Here is a 21,508-nt window from a genome sequence, read left to right on the forward strand (position 1 = left end):
ACCCCGTGAGGAAGGATGGATCACAACGGGAAAGGATATTATCCCAGATAAACTGAACACATCTCCGTTCAACAGAGAAAAATCCTTATTTTACTACTGTTTGGGTACTGTGATCACAACAAGTCTTGGAAAGATAAGGACTTATTGGACTTTAAACTGACGCCTCTTTTTTTTTAGTTTACACTTGAACTTAAGTTCAGCTGTCTTCCCCCACTTTAACCCTGTGGCTTTGGCAAAGCAAAACAGCTGTTGCAGAAGGACACATGGTTTTCCATCCTGCGGGAAATCCAGACAGAAATTTTTCAAGTGGGATCATATATGGATATTCTGTTGCAGAGTGGTGAAATCATAGGACCCTCCCTACCCATCCGCCACTGGGCTGCAAGGCATGATACACTAAGACACTAAAGACAGCACAGAGCAACCTTCTTTATGAGGTAGAAAATGTAACAGAAATGCTGATCTTGAAATATTGGTTTACACTACTTCATTTGCATGTGCCCATGAGCAACAAGGGGGTTAATTAATACACGTTCTGGGTTTCCAGCTGAATATGAAATAGTTACTGCATTGAGGCTTTAAGTATAAATCTATTTAAAATACAGATTACCTTGCCTCCTGGTGTCTTTTCCCTGTATTTTCTGTGCAAATGAGGTATAATAACTCTCAAAAGTAGAGCCACGTAACCCAATCCAAGAAGGATGCACATATATTTTAGAGCCAGAGCCAGTTAATTAGGACATTAGGAAGAGGATTGTTTTTTATCTTTTAAAACTTTTTCAAACCCATGTTCACTTCTAATAAAAATAAGGTTGAGTGTTTTGCTTTACAAATATCAGTTCTTAAAGTGCTTTGGTTCAAGTTTAACTCTTTAAGGCATCAGTACAGCAATGCACTTAAGCATGTGATTAAATTTACAGCATACAGACTAGTCTCAAAGAAGTCAATGTGACTTCTCATGTGCTTAAAAGTTAAGCGTTTGGCTGGATCACGGCATATAGGGCCAAAGGTAGAGTTCTGGACTAGCTCACCCAAACTCTTTTTCCTTCTGCTTCTGACAACCAGAGGGAGAAAATGTGTGGCCCTGGGCCAAATCCTGAGCTCTTCATTCTTTTCTGTTCTATTTTGGTTCTTCTATCGCACCCATCACCATGGTGTCTGAGTTTTTAAACAAAGCCAAGGAAGGGATGGTGCGTCTGTTGGTCAAGCCCCTGAGTCATTACAGAGCTTAAGGGAGGAAAACGACCTATAGGAGGAAAACGACTTATAGTCTACTACCAAAGGGGTGGGGGGAGAGATGGACTCATATATTTGGAAAACAGCAACAATTCTAATGCTGAGAGCAAGAAAGGAAGCACAATGCACATCATAGTACAGAACTGAGGGTGGTTATGGCTAACACACTAAAACCATGAGCCACTACACATGTGAAAACTGTAATATAAAAGCATGCCTGGTATCTTTACAAGTAGCTGGGTTGTAAGCATTCTCTGCTGCTTTGGAACTGCTGGGAAAGCAGTGATGAGAAAGAGACCTCTGAAGTACCAAGGAGACAAATGAGAACTCAGTGCATTGAGTTATTGGGGTTAACCACCTTTCATGTATCATGGCAACAAGTGCACTGCAAGGATTAGATTCTGTATGAACGAGAAGCCTTGCCTTGAATAATAAAAACACCAATGGGAAGCCAGCTAGTGTGGCACTCTGCTACCTTCATATTGTAGTGAACTTTGCCTACGACTGTGATTCAAAATGAGTTCCCAGGAGCAATACCCACAAAGCATAACAGGGACACACAAAGGAGGAGGATAAATGCATCGGGATGCAGGACATAAACCTTCAGAAATTATTCTATTGTTCTAAATACCACACAGAGCAAGTCTCGAGTTATACCACAATGAGAATAACGCATGCTGGTCTGGTCATTTACTGTCTCAAGGAGAAGAGAGATTCTCAAAGGTGGCTTGAGGAGTGAAGCAACCAACTCCCGCTGAATTCTGATGGGAGCTACCTGCCCTTTGTGCCTTTGAAAAGCTCACCTGAGATTGTTAGGATTGTAAGAACGGTGGCAAAAGTGACTAAATAATCTGAAGAGATGATTAATAAAGAAAGGTTTATTGTCATTATTGGTGGTGCCCAAAATTCTCTAGGCCATTTCCAAATACATAAGATGACATAATTCCTGCCCCAAAGAGCTTGGTCTATATGGAAAGTACATAAGTCTCACAGTAAGAGCAAACTGAATGTGAGTGGATGGGTGAAGGAATCCACTTTTCACAAAACAAATCTTGAAGATTAATTGAACCAACACCCAACTGTTGGAGATAGTGGGCCTGATTCTCCATTGACCTGTACTACTGTGACTGAGATCCAGATTGTCCCATTGGATTTATGCTTCTAAGGACCTAAATCTCTTTTGGAAATGAGACTTAGGTGCCTAAATCAGTTAGGCATTGCAATGCTGAGCACAGCAACAGTAAACACCATTAAAAATCTGGGCCTACATGTTTTATACCCACTTGGCTCTCACCATGCACTGACGTAAATAACAACACATGGTGCAGGGCAACAGAGAATCACACCCTGTAGCTAAATGAAAGACAAAAAGTCAGAGAGGAGAAGATTAGCATATGAATCCTTCGGACCAAATTTCTTTGCACTGAAATTTGCTTGGAACAACCTGCCAAATCCAGCAGGAGAAGGCCGTTGTAAGGCAAGTGGTGAAAATCACTCAAGAGGGAATTAGATGCATATCTGGAAAAGGACTATCATGTTCAAAGGAACTCCGGGAGCAGATGCACCAATTAAGACGCTACCACTGTAACATAAATTTTCAACAGTATAAAAAGGTTGAGGCCAACATATTAAAAAGGGGTCAATGATAACAGGTGTCTAATCTGAGCCCCCCCAAAAAGGGATGAAGTCCTTCAGAACAAGTAGGGAGCAGGAGAGGAATTGTGATCTGAGTCACAGTTCCTTCCCAGAGCTCCTCCAGGGAGCTACCCCTTCTTCTGAACCTAACCTACCATTCTAGCCCTATAATGAGAATATTTGGCCATTCGTGGCACCCAGCCTTAAAAAAATAATACTGTGCAATTATTTTCAGAAAGCTGATTAGAGGGAAATGTCATCTTATTATTCGACGTACTGCTCTCCTTGCATGGCTTCTTTGTTAGAAAAAACAGGGAAGCAGATATGACCCAGATATCATTTTATTCCTGCTAGAACTGCAGAGCCAACATCTATGGACAAGGAAGCCTGATTCTACCCTGTCTAGAAGCATCAGCTACCAAAGTATCAGCTATGTTTTAACTGTTCTTTACGGGGGATGATTTAAGAGGCAGAAGGAACAGCTTGAGTTTCTGTCAGAGCCCAGGCTTATGTTTGCAGTGCTGGCACTTAGAAAATTGTGTTCTGACTTACGAAAATGAACAGATTTGCTCGGGAAGTCCTTGAGAGAGGACAGATATGAAACCCCACATTGCTATTTATGTAGTTACACTTTGCAGAGTGTAACATCATGTCAAATTTTCTCTTATCTTTCCCAACGTGCCCTGTTTTTTTAATAAGAAGGCAACCTTCAGTTTTTTTTAAATGGTTTTGTTTTCCACATTATAGTGCAATTTATATCTCAGACGTTCCAGGAACTTAAGATGACTTGCTAGCTCATTGTATCAGTGAACAAGGGAGGAAAGTTGGATTATTGTTTCATGCATTTAGGGATATTTTCAAGGACAGTTGTACTCTGAAAAGGGATTCTGAAAAAACGACATTGTGGTGGCTCAGTAATTCTCGACTGAATTGCTACTAAAAGGAGGTTTATCTCCAACAATCTTAGCCTGTCCTCTGAGAGCAGGGTTCATTCTGGTTCATGCACCATGACCACAGTAATAAATGTTCAGCAAGTGAAATTTAACATTTCTGTTGATGACGACAGGACAGGAATGCAGCTCAATCTCCCAGGACCGCATTGACTCAGCAGGGCTAACAGGAATGGTAAAAACATATCTGAGTCAGAAATACAAGCAGATCTAACTCACAATGCACTGAAGGACCAGGCCTGTTGAACTTTTCTAGTTGTTTTCTGACCATAACTGCATTTTCAAAGGCAAGTTAAATAATTTACACACCCTCTCAGTGTTGGCCTAACTCTGATTCCATTGAAATTACTGGGAATTATTTACCATTGGCTTCAATGGGAGCAGAGTTAGACCAGTGCTGAGTGCTTTTGAAAATACCACTGCATAGAGTACAGATCCTAGACCAGGGGTGGGCAAATTTTTTGGCCCAAGGGCCACATCTGGGTATGGAAATTGTATGGTGGGCCATGAATGCTGATGAGATTGGGGGTTGGGTTGCAGGAGGGGGTGAGGACTTGGGCTGGGGGTGTGGGCTCTGAGGCAAGGCCAGAAATGGGGAGTTCATGGCGCAGGAAGGAGCTCCGGGCTGGGGCAGAGGGTTGGGTACAGTGTGGGGGAGGACTCCAGCTGGGTGTGCGAACTCTGTGGTGGGGCTGGGGATGAGGGGTTGAGGGGTTCAGGAGGGTGCTCCAGGCTGGGACCAAGGGGTTCGGAGGGTGGGAGGGGGTCAGGGCTGGGGCAGGAGGCTGGGGCACGGGAGGGGGGGTCTGAAGTGCAGGCTCCAGCTGGCGCTTACCTCAACCAGTTCCCAGAAGCAGCGGCATGTCCCCCCCCTTCGGCTCCTACGCAGAGGCACGGCTAGGCACCTCTGCGCGCTGCCCGGTCCGCAGGCGCCACCCCTGCAGCTCCCATTGGCCACAGTTCCTGGCCAATGAGGGAGGCGCTTGGGGCGGGGGCAGCGTGTGGAACCTTTTGGCTGCCCCTATGCATTGGAGCCGTAGGGGGGACATGCTGCTACTTCCAGGAGCCGTGCGGACCCACAGCACGCATGGAACGGGGGAAGCCCCTGACCCCGCTCCTCGGCGGGAGCTCAAGGGCTCTATTAAAACATCTGAAGGGTCGGATGTGGCCCCTGGGGCCGTAGTTTGCTACCCCTGTCCTAGACACCAAATGAGCGAGTAATGAGAAGTGTAACTCATTCCTTGTCTGAGCTATCTAATCCCCTGAATTCAGGAAGGTGAGATGGTGCTGCAGCTTTCACCCTGCCTTGTGGTTTTCTGCTTGGAGGGTGGGGGTAAGGAGCTTTATTTTTTGGCCAGAGCTTTACAGGAGATTTATCACAGGAAGCTGCTGGGAGTACACACTGAATTGACTGTCCTGCCTACACTCCCTTCTCAGCCAGTGCTGCTCATTCTTCGAGTTCTGCAGACCCACATATCTACAGGCCCTTTAGCAGAGGGAAAGCTGTGACTGCTCGCCACAGCTGGAACGTTCCCAAGAGCGGCCCAGAGCCTGCAGTTACAGTGGCGGAAGACAGGGCTGTACGTCTGGTTCTGTATGTCCAGCATTACGTCAGGCCTTTGGCAATTCTTCAATTAGTAGTCACTCGAAGACCAGAAAAGGCTTATAAGCGCCAAAAGCTCAAGTGGAAATTAAGGGGTGCATAGTCTTGAGAGCAGGACCTCTGTACACAGAAGTGAATTTCATCTGCAATATATTGCCTGTTGGATGGGAAGAGCTAATATTTTTCGATGAAAACGATGAACTTTTTCCCTGCATAAAAAGAATATTGTCGGTAAAAACACTAGAATCAGAGTGGGTGAGAATGCTCCCTTCACCCTTCCTTATTGGAGTGGAGATAACGGGCAGGGACAATAAATCATTTTCTATCAGGAGAGAGCAAGAGAGTGAGCAGCATAAGCGACATGACTGCCTGCTTGCAATTTCCCTTCCTTAAAAGAGACAGCTCTAAATTGCTCACACCACTGCAACTCTAATAGAAGAAAATGGTGTAAATGTCTGGCTCACAATGCGTCAGAAAACTAGACTGACATTTCCTATAAAACATCCTCCAGCACCTTCAGTAAATGCGGCACTGACAACAACGTGGAGGAAACGTTCTAAATTCACAATAGTACCAATTTCTGTGGTTAAAATAAACGTTTTTCCTGATTGGCTATTTGTCAACAGTGGAAATATTTCTTTCAACCACACAACAATAATGCTGACTGAAGAATAAAATCAATCTTAATACAATGGGGATACCGACCGATATAAATAGCATGTGACCAAGCACATGGGCGCATGGGAATTGGTGTGCTGCTTTATTTCTAAAGCTATGCTTCTAAGACATTTTCCAGGGTCAGTCTTATTCTATTTCTTCCTTTGCTCTGAGTTAACAATATTTTTACCTGGAAATATTCTTTGTTTAAAAATTCCCCACTTTCAGTAGTCCCTGTGGTTTTTGCGCATGGATTCTGTGGTATTGTGTGAGCCATCCAGGGTCTTTCACGGATCCTGCAAGTTATGCAGGTGCTTCCTTGTTCCTTGAAAGCAGGGAAGAAATGGACCCATCTTTATGTGTGGCTTCCTCCTTCCCATTTGCCAGATCAGAGCACTTACCTCCATTTGTGGCTTGCCCTCTCCTAAGACCTCATCAGTCCAATGTGGTACCCTGCTTGCCACCCCTCACATCATGACTATCTGCATCTGGCCTTTTACCCACTTTATAAAGTTTATAGCTGTTCAGTATAAATGCTAAGATACATCAGCTGATTAGGCAGATGGGACAGACAAACACCAACTCATTAGGCCATGAAAGACATCATAATGTACGTAATTAGTATCTCATAATTCCAGCCTCAACCTCCAAAACTAGTTTAAGGCACATCTCCTTTCCAGGACCGACTGAATATATGGAATTTGGGGTATATATGTCAAGCCATTTGGGAGATGTGAAAACCAACCAAACACACTAAGAAATAAAATTAAGGATATATTCCAAGAGTGAACTCCACTTAAGATTTGAACCTCCATCTCTCTCAGAAGTTTTCTCTGATTCATCCCCAGACTGAAGATCTTGCAGGTGGAATTTCAAGCAGATCAGTTTCATTCTGGCAAAGTGAGGGCTGGGTGGGTAAAAATCCCACATCATGCTAATTACGTTCTCTTCCCGAAAACAACAAGGAGTCCAGTGGCACCTTAAAGACTAACAAGTGCATCTGAAGAAGTGGGTTTTTTACCCACGAAAGCTTATGCCCAAATAAATCTGTTAGTCTTTAAGGTGCCACCGGACTCCTTGTTGTTTTTGTGGATACAGACTAACACGGCTACCCCCTGATACTTGTCTCTTCACGCACTCACAGGCCTAATAAAACCTTATGAATAAATGATATGCTTTTCAGCCTCATATTTTTCAGAGTGATCAATGTAACAATATAGCATAATAGATCTCCCACTATCTCACTCAGTAGGTCGCTGCCTGTGGACAACAAGCTGCAGAATGTCTTGTAAAATCAGCAGACATGACAGTCACAGGAACTATACTGCTATGTGCTGACGGGCAAGGTGCTAAAGAAAGAATTTCAGGTACAATCCTGCCATCAGATATTCCTGTCTGTAGCCTGATTTACTATTTTAGTCCAAAGAATTTCAGTTATTGTCCTGCCATCGGGTATCCATATCAGTACTCAGGGTTTAGAGAGTTGAAGATCAAACATAAAGCTCAAACCAAGTACATTTAGAATGACAACAAACAATGCTTATCGCTCAGCCACAAGGGGACATTTTATAGTAGGTGTCTGTATTTGGCTAGTACTAAGGTATTATAAAAACAACATACAACCAAACCTGGGCTATTTTAAGGCTCCGGTAACGAGTACCAAGCATTCAGACTTTCCTTTCATAAGATTAAACACAGGTAAGTATTTATTTATCTAAGCTTTTTATAAGGCCCCCATTTCCATAGTACCTGAGTGCCAGACTATATTAATGTGTTTATCCTCACCCTGTGAGGTAGGGCAATGCTATTCTGCCCATTTTACAGATGAGGACCCCTGGCACAGAAAGACTAAGTGATTTGCCCAGGATCATATTTTAAGCCCTTGGCAGAGCAGGGAATTGAACCTGGAGTTCCCATGGCCCAGGTTATCACCTTAAATACAGGACCATCCTTCCTCTATTCACTCATGCATAGAACATCACGGAGCAGATTCTCTGCCCTATTCCTCTCCCTTTGCTCTGCCTATGTGGCACAAATGGCTAGAGACTTGCTGCAACTTGGTACCACATGAGATGTTGATTAAAAAACTAGAACAGTATAAAATTAACATGGCACATCTTAAAAGGATTAAAAACTGGCTAACTGATGGGTCTTAATATACAATTGTAAATAGGGAATCATCATCAAGCATATGTTTCCAGTGGGATCCTGCAGGGGGTTGGTTCTTGGCCTTATGCTATTTATCATTTTTATCAACAACCTGGAGCAAAACATGAAATCACCACAATCAACCTCTGCAGATGACACAAAAATTGGGGGAATGGCCAAACAATGAAGGGGACAGGTCACTGATTCAGAGCTATTTGGATCACTGGGTAAACTTGGCACAAGCAAACAATATGCATTTTACTATGGCTAAATGTAAATGTATACACCTAGGAACAAAAAATGCAGGCCACACTTACAGAATGGGGGACTCTCTCCAGGGAATCAGTGACTCCGAAATAGATTTGGGGGTCATGGCGGATCATCAGCTGAACATGAGCTACCAATGTGACACTATGGCCAAAACAGCTAGTGGAATCCTGAGATGCATAAAGAAGGGAATCTTGAATAGGAGTAAAGAGGTTATTTTACTTCTGTATTTGGCACTGGTGCAACTGCTGCTAGAATTCTGGGTCCGGTTCTGGTGCCCACAATTCAAGAAGGATGTTGATAAACAGGAGAGAGTTTAGACAAGAACCATGAAAATGATTAAAGGATTAGAAAACCTGCCTTCTAGCGATAGACTCAAAGAATTCAATCTATTTCAGTTACCAAAGAGAAGGTTAAGGGGTGACTTGATTACAGTTTATAAGCAACTATATGGGGAACAAATATTTAATAACGGGCTCCTCGATATAGACGAGCAAGAGCGAACACGAACCAGTGGCTGGAAGCTGAAGCGATACAAATTCAGACTGGAAATAAGACATACATTTTTGACAGTGAGGGTAATTAACCATGGGAGCAATTTGCCAAGGGTCGTGGTGGTGGATTCTCCATCATTGACAATTTTAAAATCAAGATTGGATGTTTTCTTAGAAGATCTGCTCTAGGAATTATTTGGGTGAGGTTCTCTGACCTGTGCTATACAGGAGGTCAGACTAGATGATCCCCGTTGTCCCTTCCAGCCTTGGAATCTATGAACTCTCGAGCTAGCGTAGAGGAACTCAGTGGAAGCAGAGAGATTCAGCGGCTTTCAAAAATCCAGCCAAAATACTTTATTTTATCCTTAGTAAAGAGTGATAGTTGACATTAATTTTACGCAAAACATACAGAGAAAAAAAAACATTTGATTTTCTACATACAGAAATCCATGAGCTCCTCTGTGCTAAAAAGGAAACTAAATATATATATTTTTTGTTTCTAAGGCCCTGATTCTGAAAACACTTAAGCATCAGAATAATTTTACTCATATAAATTCAATGAGACTATTTGTGGGTAAAATTCACCCTGTGCACAGAGCCCATCCCGGACTTATGTACCACTGAAGTGCCACCTTGAGAACTTATGTGGGAGTTAAGGGGTGCACAGTCCTTGCGCCCTCTGCACAGGGGTAAATTTCACCCCCTAATTATAAAGTTACTAATGTGTATGAATGGTTGTGGAATTAGAGCCTAAATAATTATTAATAAAATAACAACCACCCCAAAATGTTTGATTCCACCCATTTGCATATATTACCTGGAGCCAACCTCTCAGAATTCATTACCCTTATTAAGACCAGTCCTCCGCTAGCACATACGAATGTGCAAATGGGTTTACTGTTACCTCTTTTGCATGCACAACTGCACATTTGGATGCGCACATCTGAGATTGACATGAGACATTTAGGTGACTAGTTAGGAAAACTCAGGGCGTGGCTACACTTGTGAGTTAGAGCGCATTAAAGCAGACTCGGGCGCCCTAGCTCACTACCTGTCCACACTGGCAAGGCACATAGAGCACTCTGACTCCAGGGCTAGAGCGCTCCTGGTACTCCACCTCGGTGAGAAGATTAACACTTGGTGCGCATTAGCTGAAACGCCCGGGCGTCAGTGTGAATGAGGTGTTGCATTACTGCGCTCTGATCAGCCTCCGGAAACGTCCCACAATCCCCTGAACTCAAGTGGCCATTCTTGTCATTGTTTTGGAATCACTGCAGGCATGCCAATATGCCCTTTGAAAGCTCCGTTTCTGACAGCCAGCATGCTTATCTGCTCCGAGACAAAGCAACCATTACTGTGGAATGTAGTGTGTGAGAGAGAGAGGTGGGGGGGCGGGGGACAGGGGTCTGTTGCTGTCTGAACTTACAAGATAGCATGCTGACATGCTCTGAGCCCCCCTCAACCCACTCTCTCTCCCTCCACATACACACAACACACTCCCTGTCACACTCCACCTCACCCCCTCATTTGAAAAGCACATTGCAGCCACTTGCATGCTGGGATAGCTACCACAATGCACTGCTTTCTGTGGCCGTTGAAAGAGCTGCTAATGTGGCCACGCCAGTGTGGACAGACTGCAGCGCTTTCCCTACTGCACTCTCCGAAGGCTGGTTTAACACAAAGCGCTCTACATCCGCACGTGTAGCCATGCCCTCGGCCTTTGAAATGAGAACACACCTTTTTCTCCTCTAAAAAAAGAAATAGATAAAAATAAATGACCAAACCCAAACTACAATAGATTAAACATTCATGTAAAACAAAGACAGAGGCATCCACCAAGCCTCAAAGAAATCCTTGAATTGTACTTTTCTTAATTAAATCTGTGACTGATTCCTACTACACAAATAAGGTGTGGGATGGATCAGCTAATAAGCATTCTGAGTTAATTGTCTTCATCAAGTGATGATTCGTACAAATGATACTATCAAAGGAGTAATAATATCCTTATTGATTAAATTAATCTCTAAAAGACAGTTTAAATGAGTTTAATTAGCAACGCATGACATTGCTGAAAACAACCTTGTAACCCATCCCCAGGGCTTGAAATGATGGCAATACACACAAAATAAACCTTTGTTCAAAACAAACATCATATATAGTTTCCTGGGGCATCTCAGTAACTCTCTGTGACCAACCGTGAAAATCCATACAACCCTCACACACAAAGAAACAGCGTGATGCATATTAAAAGCAAATGGTTTCCTTGCAGTTCAAACATTCACTAAAAACTGCACCCACAAAAAATTTTCATTTAAAAAGCAAAACAAAAGTGGGAGTGGAAGTTTTCTGAATAGAGTTTTTTTTGCCAAAGTTTGCAAATGCAGAAGGGGCATTGTTACAGCTCCAGGAACCTGGATAGAGCCCAGCCACTATCCAGACCCGGTGTGTAGTACTTCTTGTGAGAGCTGGTACCTGTTATCCACCTGCGTATGCCCATAGCTTAAACACACCCTCTTTCAGAATCCCACCAGAATCCCTTCCAGTTTACTGGTTAAGTCTCTCAGAAGGCCTAAAGCATATAACACCGAGTCGGCACTGAATTCTAACACCCTTGCTCTTTCACCTAACAACTAAGCACAAGAAAGTACAGATCATTTAGAAAACAATAAGCAGCCTAAATGCAATGCCCACCACTAGCTCACCATTCCCTTGGGAGTACTTGGGGGCAAGCAGGCAGGGTTCCCCCTGTCTCAACAAGCTTCTACATGCTGGACTGCTTCTCCCTCATATTGAGCTGGAGAAAAATGGTCCCCTGAGTAAAGCAGCTCCTGCCCTTTTATAGCTTTTAGCCCCCTTTGTGGGATGACATCCTGCTCAGCCGCCGCAGGTGACTTACGGTAATTGCCAAGGCGACCTCTCCTCTGATAGACCAATTCTCCGGGTTAGGAGCCAGTCTATTTTTAGGGCTATTCCATTTCAATAGGAGTGCACTTTAAGTCAACAACCCTCTTTTCTTATACCTTTGTCACCAGCCTTTGGAATTTCAATTCAACATGAAGGCAAACAGACAACGGAGAAGGCAAAGGGGGCTGCACATTCAAAATGGAGCTTGCAGCTTGATAAAACTGCCAAGTGTTCATAAGCATACACAGAATTCATAAGTTATTACAGATTCCCCAAATCCTCACGGGCCTGGAGAAACGACTGTGCATGTTGAGGAGACCAGTTATTTGAGGGAATTGGGTAATGCGTTATAGATTCTCACAGGCCTATATCACTGGACTAAATCGGTGTCCATTAAGCAATGAATGGAAAACTCATACTAATTTGCCATATTGCTGGCCACCTCAGGAAAGAAGCTACCAGAGCAAATGTCCCTCTTACCACTAGAGGTAATAGCAGTGCTATGGCTGATAAAAGAGTTTTGATAGAAAATTTCTGATGTTGGAAAATTGGATTTGTGATGAAACTTTTCATGAAAAGTGTGTGCTTAAGTCCTTTCCCGCACCGAGGCTGGAACTGCATACATAATATACAACCTTGACATTGGTAAAGGCCCAAATCTACCTCTGAAGTCAAGGGGTGTCCTGAGACCACATTCAAGGGCTTTATATTAGTGAAGTGAAAATGTCCACAGAGTTCAAAAGCTGATGCACTCCTACAACTGCCCTTTGCTCAGACATCTAGAGCTTCGATATTCTCCAGCCACAGCAGGTAGAGCTGGTGACCAACTCTGCTGTTGTGGAATAACCGTGAAGGGTAGAATTTTGATAAAAAATGGCCTGCTGTGGAAGGTATTTGTTGCTAACTCTAGGGAATGCTGTTCAAATATACAGGCCTGGCATGTGACAAGTGTAGTAAGACCTAGCACTGGGATAAATCAATGGCCAGGAATAGCTTGACATACATAAATAAATAAATAAATAAATAAATGCTGTTGAAAACATCTCCGTTGAAATATTACCCTGAACTCCTTTGCCTAGTGGACACCACCATTTTCTCTGCCAAGAACAGGCTGACAGCGATTTTATTCTTTTGGTTTTTTTTTAGTGCTGCCTCAGGATATGAAGTAGTCGACTTTAGGGACAGGGAGAGAGACTAAGCACAAGATGTGAACTCCTTCTAGAGTCACTGTAGTGAGATAAGAGGAATGACAGTAATACAAAGAACAATCTGTGCTCCATGCCAGGGCCAGGTTTACCCTGCAAGTAGAACAAGAAATTGCCTAGGGCAGCAAGAAATTAGAGGCAGCAAAATGTTTAGTGGGTTTATTATTATTTGAGTGACTACAGGGTAGGAGGATGTTTTCCACTTTGTAGAGGGCAGCAAAAACCCTAGCGCCAGGGTTATCTGCAGCCCTAACCATGGATAACTTTTTTGTCAGAGTGAACCACTTAACTAATCTGTCAATGCTCTCATTTGAGCTAATTAGTAACAGCAAGTAAATAGATAGATTTCTTTTAATGCATTTTATAGCCATATGTACTGTACATATATCTGAACATATTTATAAATCAGATTCTTGTAAAGTACATGTTCTTTTTAAATACAGGACAAGATAAAACCTTTTTTTACTGTTATCCTTTTTCTTTAGATCACCTTCATTTAATTGTACCATAGAACAGTGTTTCTCAAGTGCGGTCACCGTGGCTGCATGCGGCCACCGAGGGCTTTTCTTGCGGATACAGTCTCCTGGGCAGTGATGGGGGAGGGGGGCAAAGCAGTGCCCCCTCCCGAAGGCCGCCAGAGGGGAGACACAAATGCTGGAGGAACAGGCTGCTAGTGAGTTCCCCCCCTTCCTTGGGGTGGTGGGCAACAGGCTCCGGCCCTGGGCTCACCCCCATCCATTCTCCCTTGACCCCCATTGCCTACCCCATCCATTCTCCCCATTGCCTCCGGCCCCCAATGCATCCCTACCCACTGCCCCATCCAGAGCTTAAATTGTCCCCGGGCTTGCCAGGGCTGAGTAAGTCTGCTGCTGTGAAAAGTGATATTTGTATGTTTGTTAATATCACTTTTCACAGCAGCAGCTTACTAGCTAGCAAGTCTTTAAAAAGGAAACCAGAAAAGCAAAATAAACAAAGAAACAAACAAACAACAACAACAAAGACAAGAACATGCCCTTATTTGTGTTTTCTATTCTGTTTAGGTCCAGTAAAGAATCGAGACAAGTATACATTATTTTTATTATTGAGTGTGCAAAAAAATCTCAACATAAATAAATTGCAATGTTCTGGACAAGTATATGTGCATATTTATTTGTCTTTTCTAAACTTAATTAGGAATTTTAGTTAAACTTGTCAGAGCGGCCACCAGCAAGAGTTGGTGGCTGCTCTGAGGCCACTAAAAATTTGTTGTGAGAACCCCTGCCGTAGTATGTTTAACTGATGTTTTTGCTGGATGTCTGAGATGGTGGGCTTTTGTCCCTTTGGTCTATTGTCTAATTTTTGTACTTTAAAACAAATGTATACATGCATACATTGGAGGAGGAATATCTCAGTGGTTTGAGCATTGCCCTGCTAAACCCAGGGTTGTGAGTTCAATCCTTGAAGGGGCCACTTACAGATCTGGGGCAAAATCAGTACTTGGTCTTGCTAGTGAAGGCAGGGGGCTGGACTCAATGACCTTTTGGAGTCCCTTCCAGTTCTAGGAGATAGGTATATGCACCCAGAAACATATGATGGGTTTTTTAGTAATATAAATATTAAACTATATTAAAATACAGCATGATTTTCAGAAAGAAAGTGGAACTTGCATCATCACCAAAGAGAAAACCATTATCTTCTGACTTGTAAACTGAGTCACGTTTGAGCTGAGAGGCATTGAGACAGAGTAAACAAAGAACCACACAATTACTTTTTGACAACTGCCACACTTTAAAATTATTCAGCAACCAATCAAACATTTCATATTAAGATAAACTTTAGCAATGGTTTCTGAGGGTTAATAGGTGTTATAAGCATATTATAGATGGTTGTAACCCAGAGTTTAAAACAATTTGTTGGTTGGATGCTATATTTATTAAAATGTCAATTAATTATTTATTAACCCTGTATAAACAATTTATAAATGGAACCTTGATATACAGTGCAAACCAGACCAACTGTGACAAAAGCCACCATTCTATTGAATTTAGTACCAAAACACCAAACAACTTCACTGTGAGCAAGACTGGGCCCATATGGTGTAACTGTGAGTTTTTACACAAAGGCCAACATTTTCAAAAGTGACTAGCAATTTTATTTACCTGCAGTTTTGGATGCCCAACTTGAGACACCTTAAAGGAGGTTGATTTTCAGAGGGGACATGCTCAGCACCGTTTGAAAAGCAGGCCTTTTAAAAAATGTCATAAGTTTGAGCCCCACATGTATATACACCCCAAACCACTAATTACTTTTGAAAGTCTTGGCCAGAGTGTGTATATATAATATGTGTGTGCGTGCATGTATACACATTGGAAAAAATAAAGATTAGGATGGGGTCGTGGGAATTTTCAAAATCTTTCAAGTAGAGATATTCTTTTAATAGATCCACAATATAAAAAAAAATAAAAAAATATTACATCTCTGATCATTGCTTGTACCTTGAACAACTATCTTGCTTTTCTAGCAATCTCCATTTAAATCCTCTGAGACTAAACAGATGGGTTGAATTATTAACTAGGAGAAGAATAGTTTTACTAAATACTATACCATCTCTGTCAATCGCTGAATGATAGCAACATAAAAAAGTGAAACAAACAAATGAAGGTGGTTACAAGAGAGTTTGATACCTCTAGACTCAGGGCATCAATTGCATGCTCATGGTGCAATAATTACCCCATAAGGAGTGGAATTGTGTGGCATATTTGAGGCCTTTATCTTCTATTCCCTTGTTTAAATGAGATTACTATTCCCCACATCCAATAAAAACAGATTTTATAAGTTACTTTTGATTGTCTAGCAAAGCAAATATCATCTGGCAAATCTATGAAATAAACAATGACTTTTCATTTTTTACAACAGCACTAATTCAATTTTTCAGTTATGAGCAAGTTTCAGGTCTCTCCCACTATCAGCTCCTTAATCTAACCAATAGTATGTTCTAAGCCCAGGCTTGATTGGATCTCCATAGACTCCGCCACTGCAAGTTTGTTTGCAAGCATTGAAATCTTTTGTCTATGAACCACTTTGGGATATATTATGGATAGGGCCCTATCAAATTCACGGTGCATTTTGGTCAATTTCATGGGTCATGTGATTTTAAAAATAATAAATTTCATTATCTCAGTTATTTAAATCTGAACTTTCATGGTGTTGTAATCGTAGGGGTCCCATAAAGAAATTGTGTGTGTGTGGGGGGGGGTCGCAAGGTTATTGTAGGGGGGTTGCGATACTGCTACCCTTACTTCTGCGATGCTGTTGACAGCGGTGCTGCCTTCAGAGCTGGGCAGCTGGAGAGTGGCGGTTGCAGGCCGGGATCCCAGCTCTGTAGGCAGCAGCACAAAAGGGTGGCATGGTATCGTGTTGCCATCCTTACTTCTGCGCTGCTGCTGGCAGGGCGCTGCCTTCAGAGCTGGGTGCCTGGCCAACAGCTACCGCTCTCCGGCCACCCAGCTCTGAAGGCAGTGCAAAAATAAGGGTGGCAATTCAGCAACCCCCCTAAAATAACCTTGTGACCCCCCCCAGCAAGTCCCTTTTGGGTCAGGAAACCCAATTTGAGAAACGCTGGTCTCTCCCGTTATATCTGTATAGTATTGGGTAAAAGCACACAAAAGACCAGATTTTACAGGGGGTGGGGAGACCAGATTTCATGGTCCGTAACGCGTTTTTCATGGCTGTGAATTTGGTAGGGCCCTAATTTCTAATTATGGAAACAACCACATCTAATATCTTTATAGTAATGAATTGAAGTTGCACTAGAAGACATTGTAAGCAGGAGTTTCTTGTGTAGTTTCTTGTGGCAGTTACTGAAAATACGCCTACTGATATATCACAATTAAAGTGGGTTACACCAATTTATACATGCACTTTATTATGTGGCTGTTAAATGTCTGTAAAAGACATTTTAGCATTCAAATCGTGCTTGTGGTATTCACAACGAGTATCCCCATCACCTTCCATGAGACTATTTCTGTGAGAGACACAAGCATGATATTTTCTTTGACAGTGGATTTGATATTTCGCATATCTATAATTTGTTATCATGAACTGATGCTATAGACCTGATCCAAAGCCTACTTAAATAATTGGAAATGCTCCCTTTGGTTTTAGTAGGCTTTGCCCCATATGCAAATGTTGGGGGACAGGAGAAAATATACTCCCAATAAGTAACTAAATGTTTTCTTTACTCTTTCTTTAAGGTGCCACTGAAAGTATCATGTGCTCGACTGTAATGCAGATTCTAATTGATTTTGGTCTTTAAAAAAGATACTTGTGCATGAGTTTTTTAAAAATACAATTTCAAGAAAAATTGCACAGAATGGTAACAATTTCACAAACCTTGATTCCTAGCTCTATGTTCTCTCCTCCATATACATCCATTCCAGGATCCAGAAGACCTATTTCTCCAAAGAACTTCCTGTTTACAACAAATGAACAGCCAATCATAGCAGGTGTCCTGCAGGAAGAGAAAAGAAAAATAGAAACAGCATTATGAGCAATGCAAAATTTTTAGTTGTCATTTTCCTTTTTTCTTTCTTTCTTTTTTTTTTAGAAAAAGGACTGTAGGTTTATTTAATCAATGGAAGTTACCTAATACCTAAAATAAGGCCTGATCCTGATGCCACTGGAGTCTTTGGTAAGCTCCTATTGATTTCAGTGCGGCCTGCGCTGGGTAGTGCCACCAGCTTCACAGTAGTAAGCACTGTGCTTGTAGAATTGTAGCATTATTTGGGAGATATTATAAGGTTACCATACGTCCGGATTTTCACGGACATGTCCGGCTTTTTGGTCCTCAAATCCCAGTCCGGGAGGAAATTCCAAAAAGCCGGACATGTCCGGGAAAATAGGGAGGGGTCGTGGGGCTTGGGTCCGGGCTGGAGCTGCTGGGGCTGGAGCCGGAGCCGCTCGGCCAGAACCGGGGCCCGAGCCAAGCTGGGCCCGAGCCACTGGGACTGGGGCTGGGGGTGCTCAGCCGCTGGCTGGCGCCACTCGGCCAGGGCCGGGGCCGGTGGAGTTGCTAGGGCCGGGGCTGGGGCCGGAGCCACTTGGCCGGGGCCGGCGCCCCAGGGCCCGAGCCAAGCCGGGCCGGAGACGCCGGGGCCAGAGCCTCTTGGCCGCGGCCGGCTGCCGGAGGAAGCCGCTTGGCCAGGGGGCCCGGACTGGGCCGCGCCTCCTCGCGCCCTCCCTCCCCCCCGCCACCGCCCCAGCTTACGTGCTGCCTGCCTGTTTCAGGCTTCCCACGAACATTTGATTCGTGGGAAGCGGGGGAGGGGGAGGAACAGGGGGCGGAGCGTTCAGGGGAGGGGGCGGAGTTGGGGCGGGGACTTTGGGGAAGGGACGGAGTTGGGCGGGGAAGGGGTGGAGTCAGGGAGGGGCCAGGACAGGGAAGGGGCGGAGTTGGGGCAGGGGCAGGGCCCCATGGAGTGTCCTCTTTTTGTTTTATTAAAATATGGTAACCCTAGATATTATTTTGCCACTGAAGTAAGACTGCACAAAATTCAACTGCTGAACTACCTATATACATTAAAGGGAGCAAGGAAAGTTCTGTGGTTAAGGCACTGAACTTAGCTCAGCCACAGACTTCCTGGGTGACCTTGGGCAAGTTACTTAATGTCTCTTTGCCTCAGTTCCCCATTGGTAGAGTAGGAATACTACTACTACCTTCCACTCTCCCTTTTTTCTCTTGTCTATTTTGAACATAAGCTCTCCAGAATAACAACTCTTTTTTTGCTATGTATTTGCACAATGACTAATCAAATGGGGCCCTGATCGTGGGTGGGATCTGCAGGGTGATATAAATTATAACAATAATAATATAATTCCAGAGAAGGAAATATGCCTCACTAATGAATAACAACGACAATCATGTGGGAGAAGCAAATTCATTAAAGACACTGGACAAATATTCACACACTATTTTGTTGCATAATTTCCCCAGCTCTACCAATAGCCAGAGTTACTCTCGAGAGGATAGGTGTGAAAGATTTGACTCCAGAATCCTGCAAAAGTTCTTGCTTTCTAATTGATGAAGCAAAATTATTACTTGCAGCCTCTGGAAGGCCAGCCAAGCTCAAGGTATCCATTAAGAAAAAAGGATTAAGAAAAATGAGCGTGTGTCAGGGACTGACATTAACATATGCACAAACCGATATAGAAGAAATACAGTCCCACTGGATATTTTCCTAATAACTATAAAACATTAAGGGCACTCATAGGTAGGTGTATTTACTACTGGTGGCAGTTTTCTTTCTTCTTCAATAACTAGGATAGAACAAATGTAAATATTGTTTGAAAACACTGGGCAGATCTTCAGCTGATGTAGATGGTCCACTGGAAACAAGGGAGCTATTCTGATTTATGCCAGCTGAGGATATGGGCATGGTTGAACAGAACCCCATCCCTAAAATTATTATTTTCCACACAGCATGTGGCTTAAAACAACTAGATTGTTACGCTCTTGCTACTTTCGGGTTTGCAAATCTGTTGTGGTTGTGGTATATGGAAAGCTGAATCCTCTGGGATATTTTCCAATGTAAAATGGAATAATAAAAGAGACTCCCCCTCCCTCCCCATCTAATCTAGACTTTGATCCTAGCTGTAGAAGCAAAGCCTGGACCCCTTATGGATATCAGCAAGGAAAAAATCAAACATGACTGTAGTATTTAGGGGTGCAGAAGGGTCACCAAAGCACTTTGGCCTTAAATTATTCCCATATACAAATGGAGCTCTGTCCCCAGTATCCTTTGGGGTCAGGAAATAAACCTAGTATTTAAGAGGTGGTATTGCCCTCACTAGGGTGAAATTCAACCTTGAACAGAGGGACAGCACAAGCCTATGCAGCAGTTAACTCCTACTTAAGCCCCATGACTAAGCGCATAGGCCTTGGGTTGCACAGGGAAGACTTTCATCCCTTAATGCAAATTCTATCATATATGATCATTAGAAAACTCACTGTATTTCCCCATGAGCACATGTTGTTTCCTATAAGGCTGTCTGGTCTCGTTGTAGAAGCCAGCCAGTAGGAGTCAGGAAGTCTGGCTTCTATTTCTGGCTCGACCACTGATATGCTTTGTCATACTTAACAAACATGCTTTAAATGAGGCAAGTCACAGAACCTCCCCGTGCCTCAGTTTACCAATCTATAAAGTTGCTATTTACAGTACTTCCCTACCTTGCTTAGGGCCAGATAGTGATACTCAGGTTGGGTTGTACCTTATACCATGAGTCATCCCATGGGAGTAAATGGGAGGCAAATACTACTCTATCTTAGTAAAGGTATCACTCGTTGACTCATAGATGGTATGAGGCCTAATTCATTTTTGTGAATTATCTGAGATCCCTGGATGAAGGGTAATATGTATTAAGTGCAGATTATTTCTATTATAAGATTTAACGTAGAATCATAGAACAATTGGCATATTAAATTAGTAAAATACAGGAACTATCAATACTCTACCTTAAATAGACTCTTTTTTCAGGCAGCCATCTGATCCTTAGTTTCAATAAGCAGTACAATACTTCATGGTTTGCTCTACTCTAGTACTTAAGAATTCAATTTCATTGCTTTAATGGTAGCAAGATTACTACCTTTAGCAGAAACAATTCATTTTGAAATGATACTCACGTTAGAGATGCCAACATCTAATAGCTCCATTTTCCTAGATTACCATCAGGAATTAAACTAAAGGAAAAGTCACACTTTTTCTGTCACAGAATGTGCACAACCCCTTTTTCTCTCGTGTCTTCGGAACTGGGAAGCCGGCATGGACACTTTGGGTCTGTCTACACAGCAACTAGACTCCCGCGGCTGGCCTGTGCCAACCAACTCAGGCTCACGCTGCGGGTCTGTTTCATTGCTGTATAAACTTCTGGACTCAGGCTGGGACCTGAGCTCTGGGAGCCTCTCGCCTTGCAGGGTCCTAGAGCCCGGCCTCAACCCAAGCCCAGAAATCAGCACAGCAATGAAACAGCCCTGCGGCCTGAGCCTGAATTGACTGGCATGGGCTAGTTACAGGTGTCTAGCTGCTGTGGGATCTAGTTATGGGGGCTCTGGGGCCTTTTGCTTCTACATCAAATTTAGTTTAGGTCATTAGTGACAGAAAGATACTAATTAGTTCTGGTCAAAAATTTTCCAGTGAAACGGTTTATCAATGGAAAATGGCGGTGTTTACAAAACAACATTTTTGATGAAAAACGGAATGCCTGATAACTGAAATATCTGGATTCTGAAATGCTGCTGCAGTGATTCATGGGATAGTTCGGATACCTCATACTCCCTTTCTCCTCAATGGGCAAGGCTGACCAACTGGACTTCATGATGCACCCTGACCAAGGAGCACAGCCTACGAAGGAGAACAGGAGCACGAGACACGTGAA

At 43.1% G+C, this 21,508-nt stretch overlaps 1 protein-coding gene across 1 annotated transcript in view; it reads right to left on the reverse strand.

Moving 5' to 3' along the window:
* Positions 1-21,508, reverse strand: part of GALNT17 (polypeptide N-acetylgalactosaminyltransferase 17) — a 281,383-nt gene that overhangs the window by 75,610 nt on the left and 184,265 nt on the right. Inside the window, exon 6 of the mRNA XM_054008560.1 lies at positions 17,471-17,588. Coding sequence (XP_053864535.1) covers positions 17,471-17,588 — 118 coding nt within the window. The remainder of the gene's footprint in view (positions 1-17,470; positions 17,589-21,508) is intronic.

The sequence above is a fragment of the Malaclemys terrapin genome, chromosome 18 (assembly GCF_027887155.1).
Source record: "Malaclemys terrapin pileata isolate rMalTer1 chromosome 18, rMalTer1.hap1, whole genome shotgun sequence".
Classification (NCBI taxonomy): domain Eukaryota; kingdom Metazoa; phylum Chordata; order Testudines; family Emydidae; genus Malaclemys; species Malaclemys terrapin.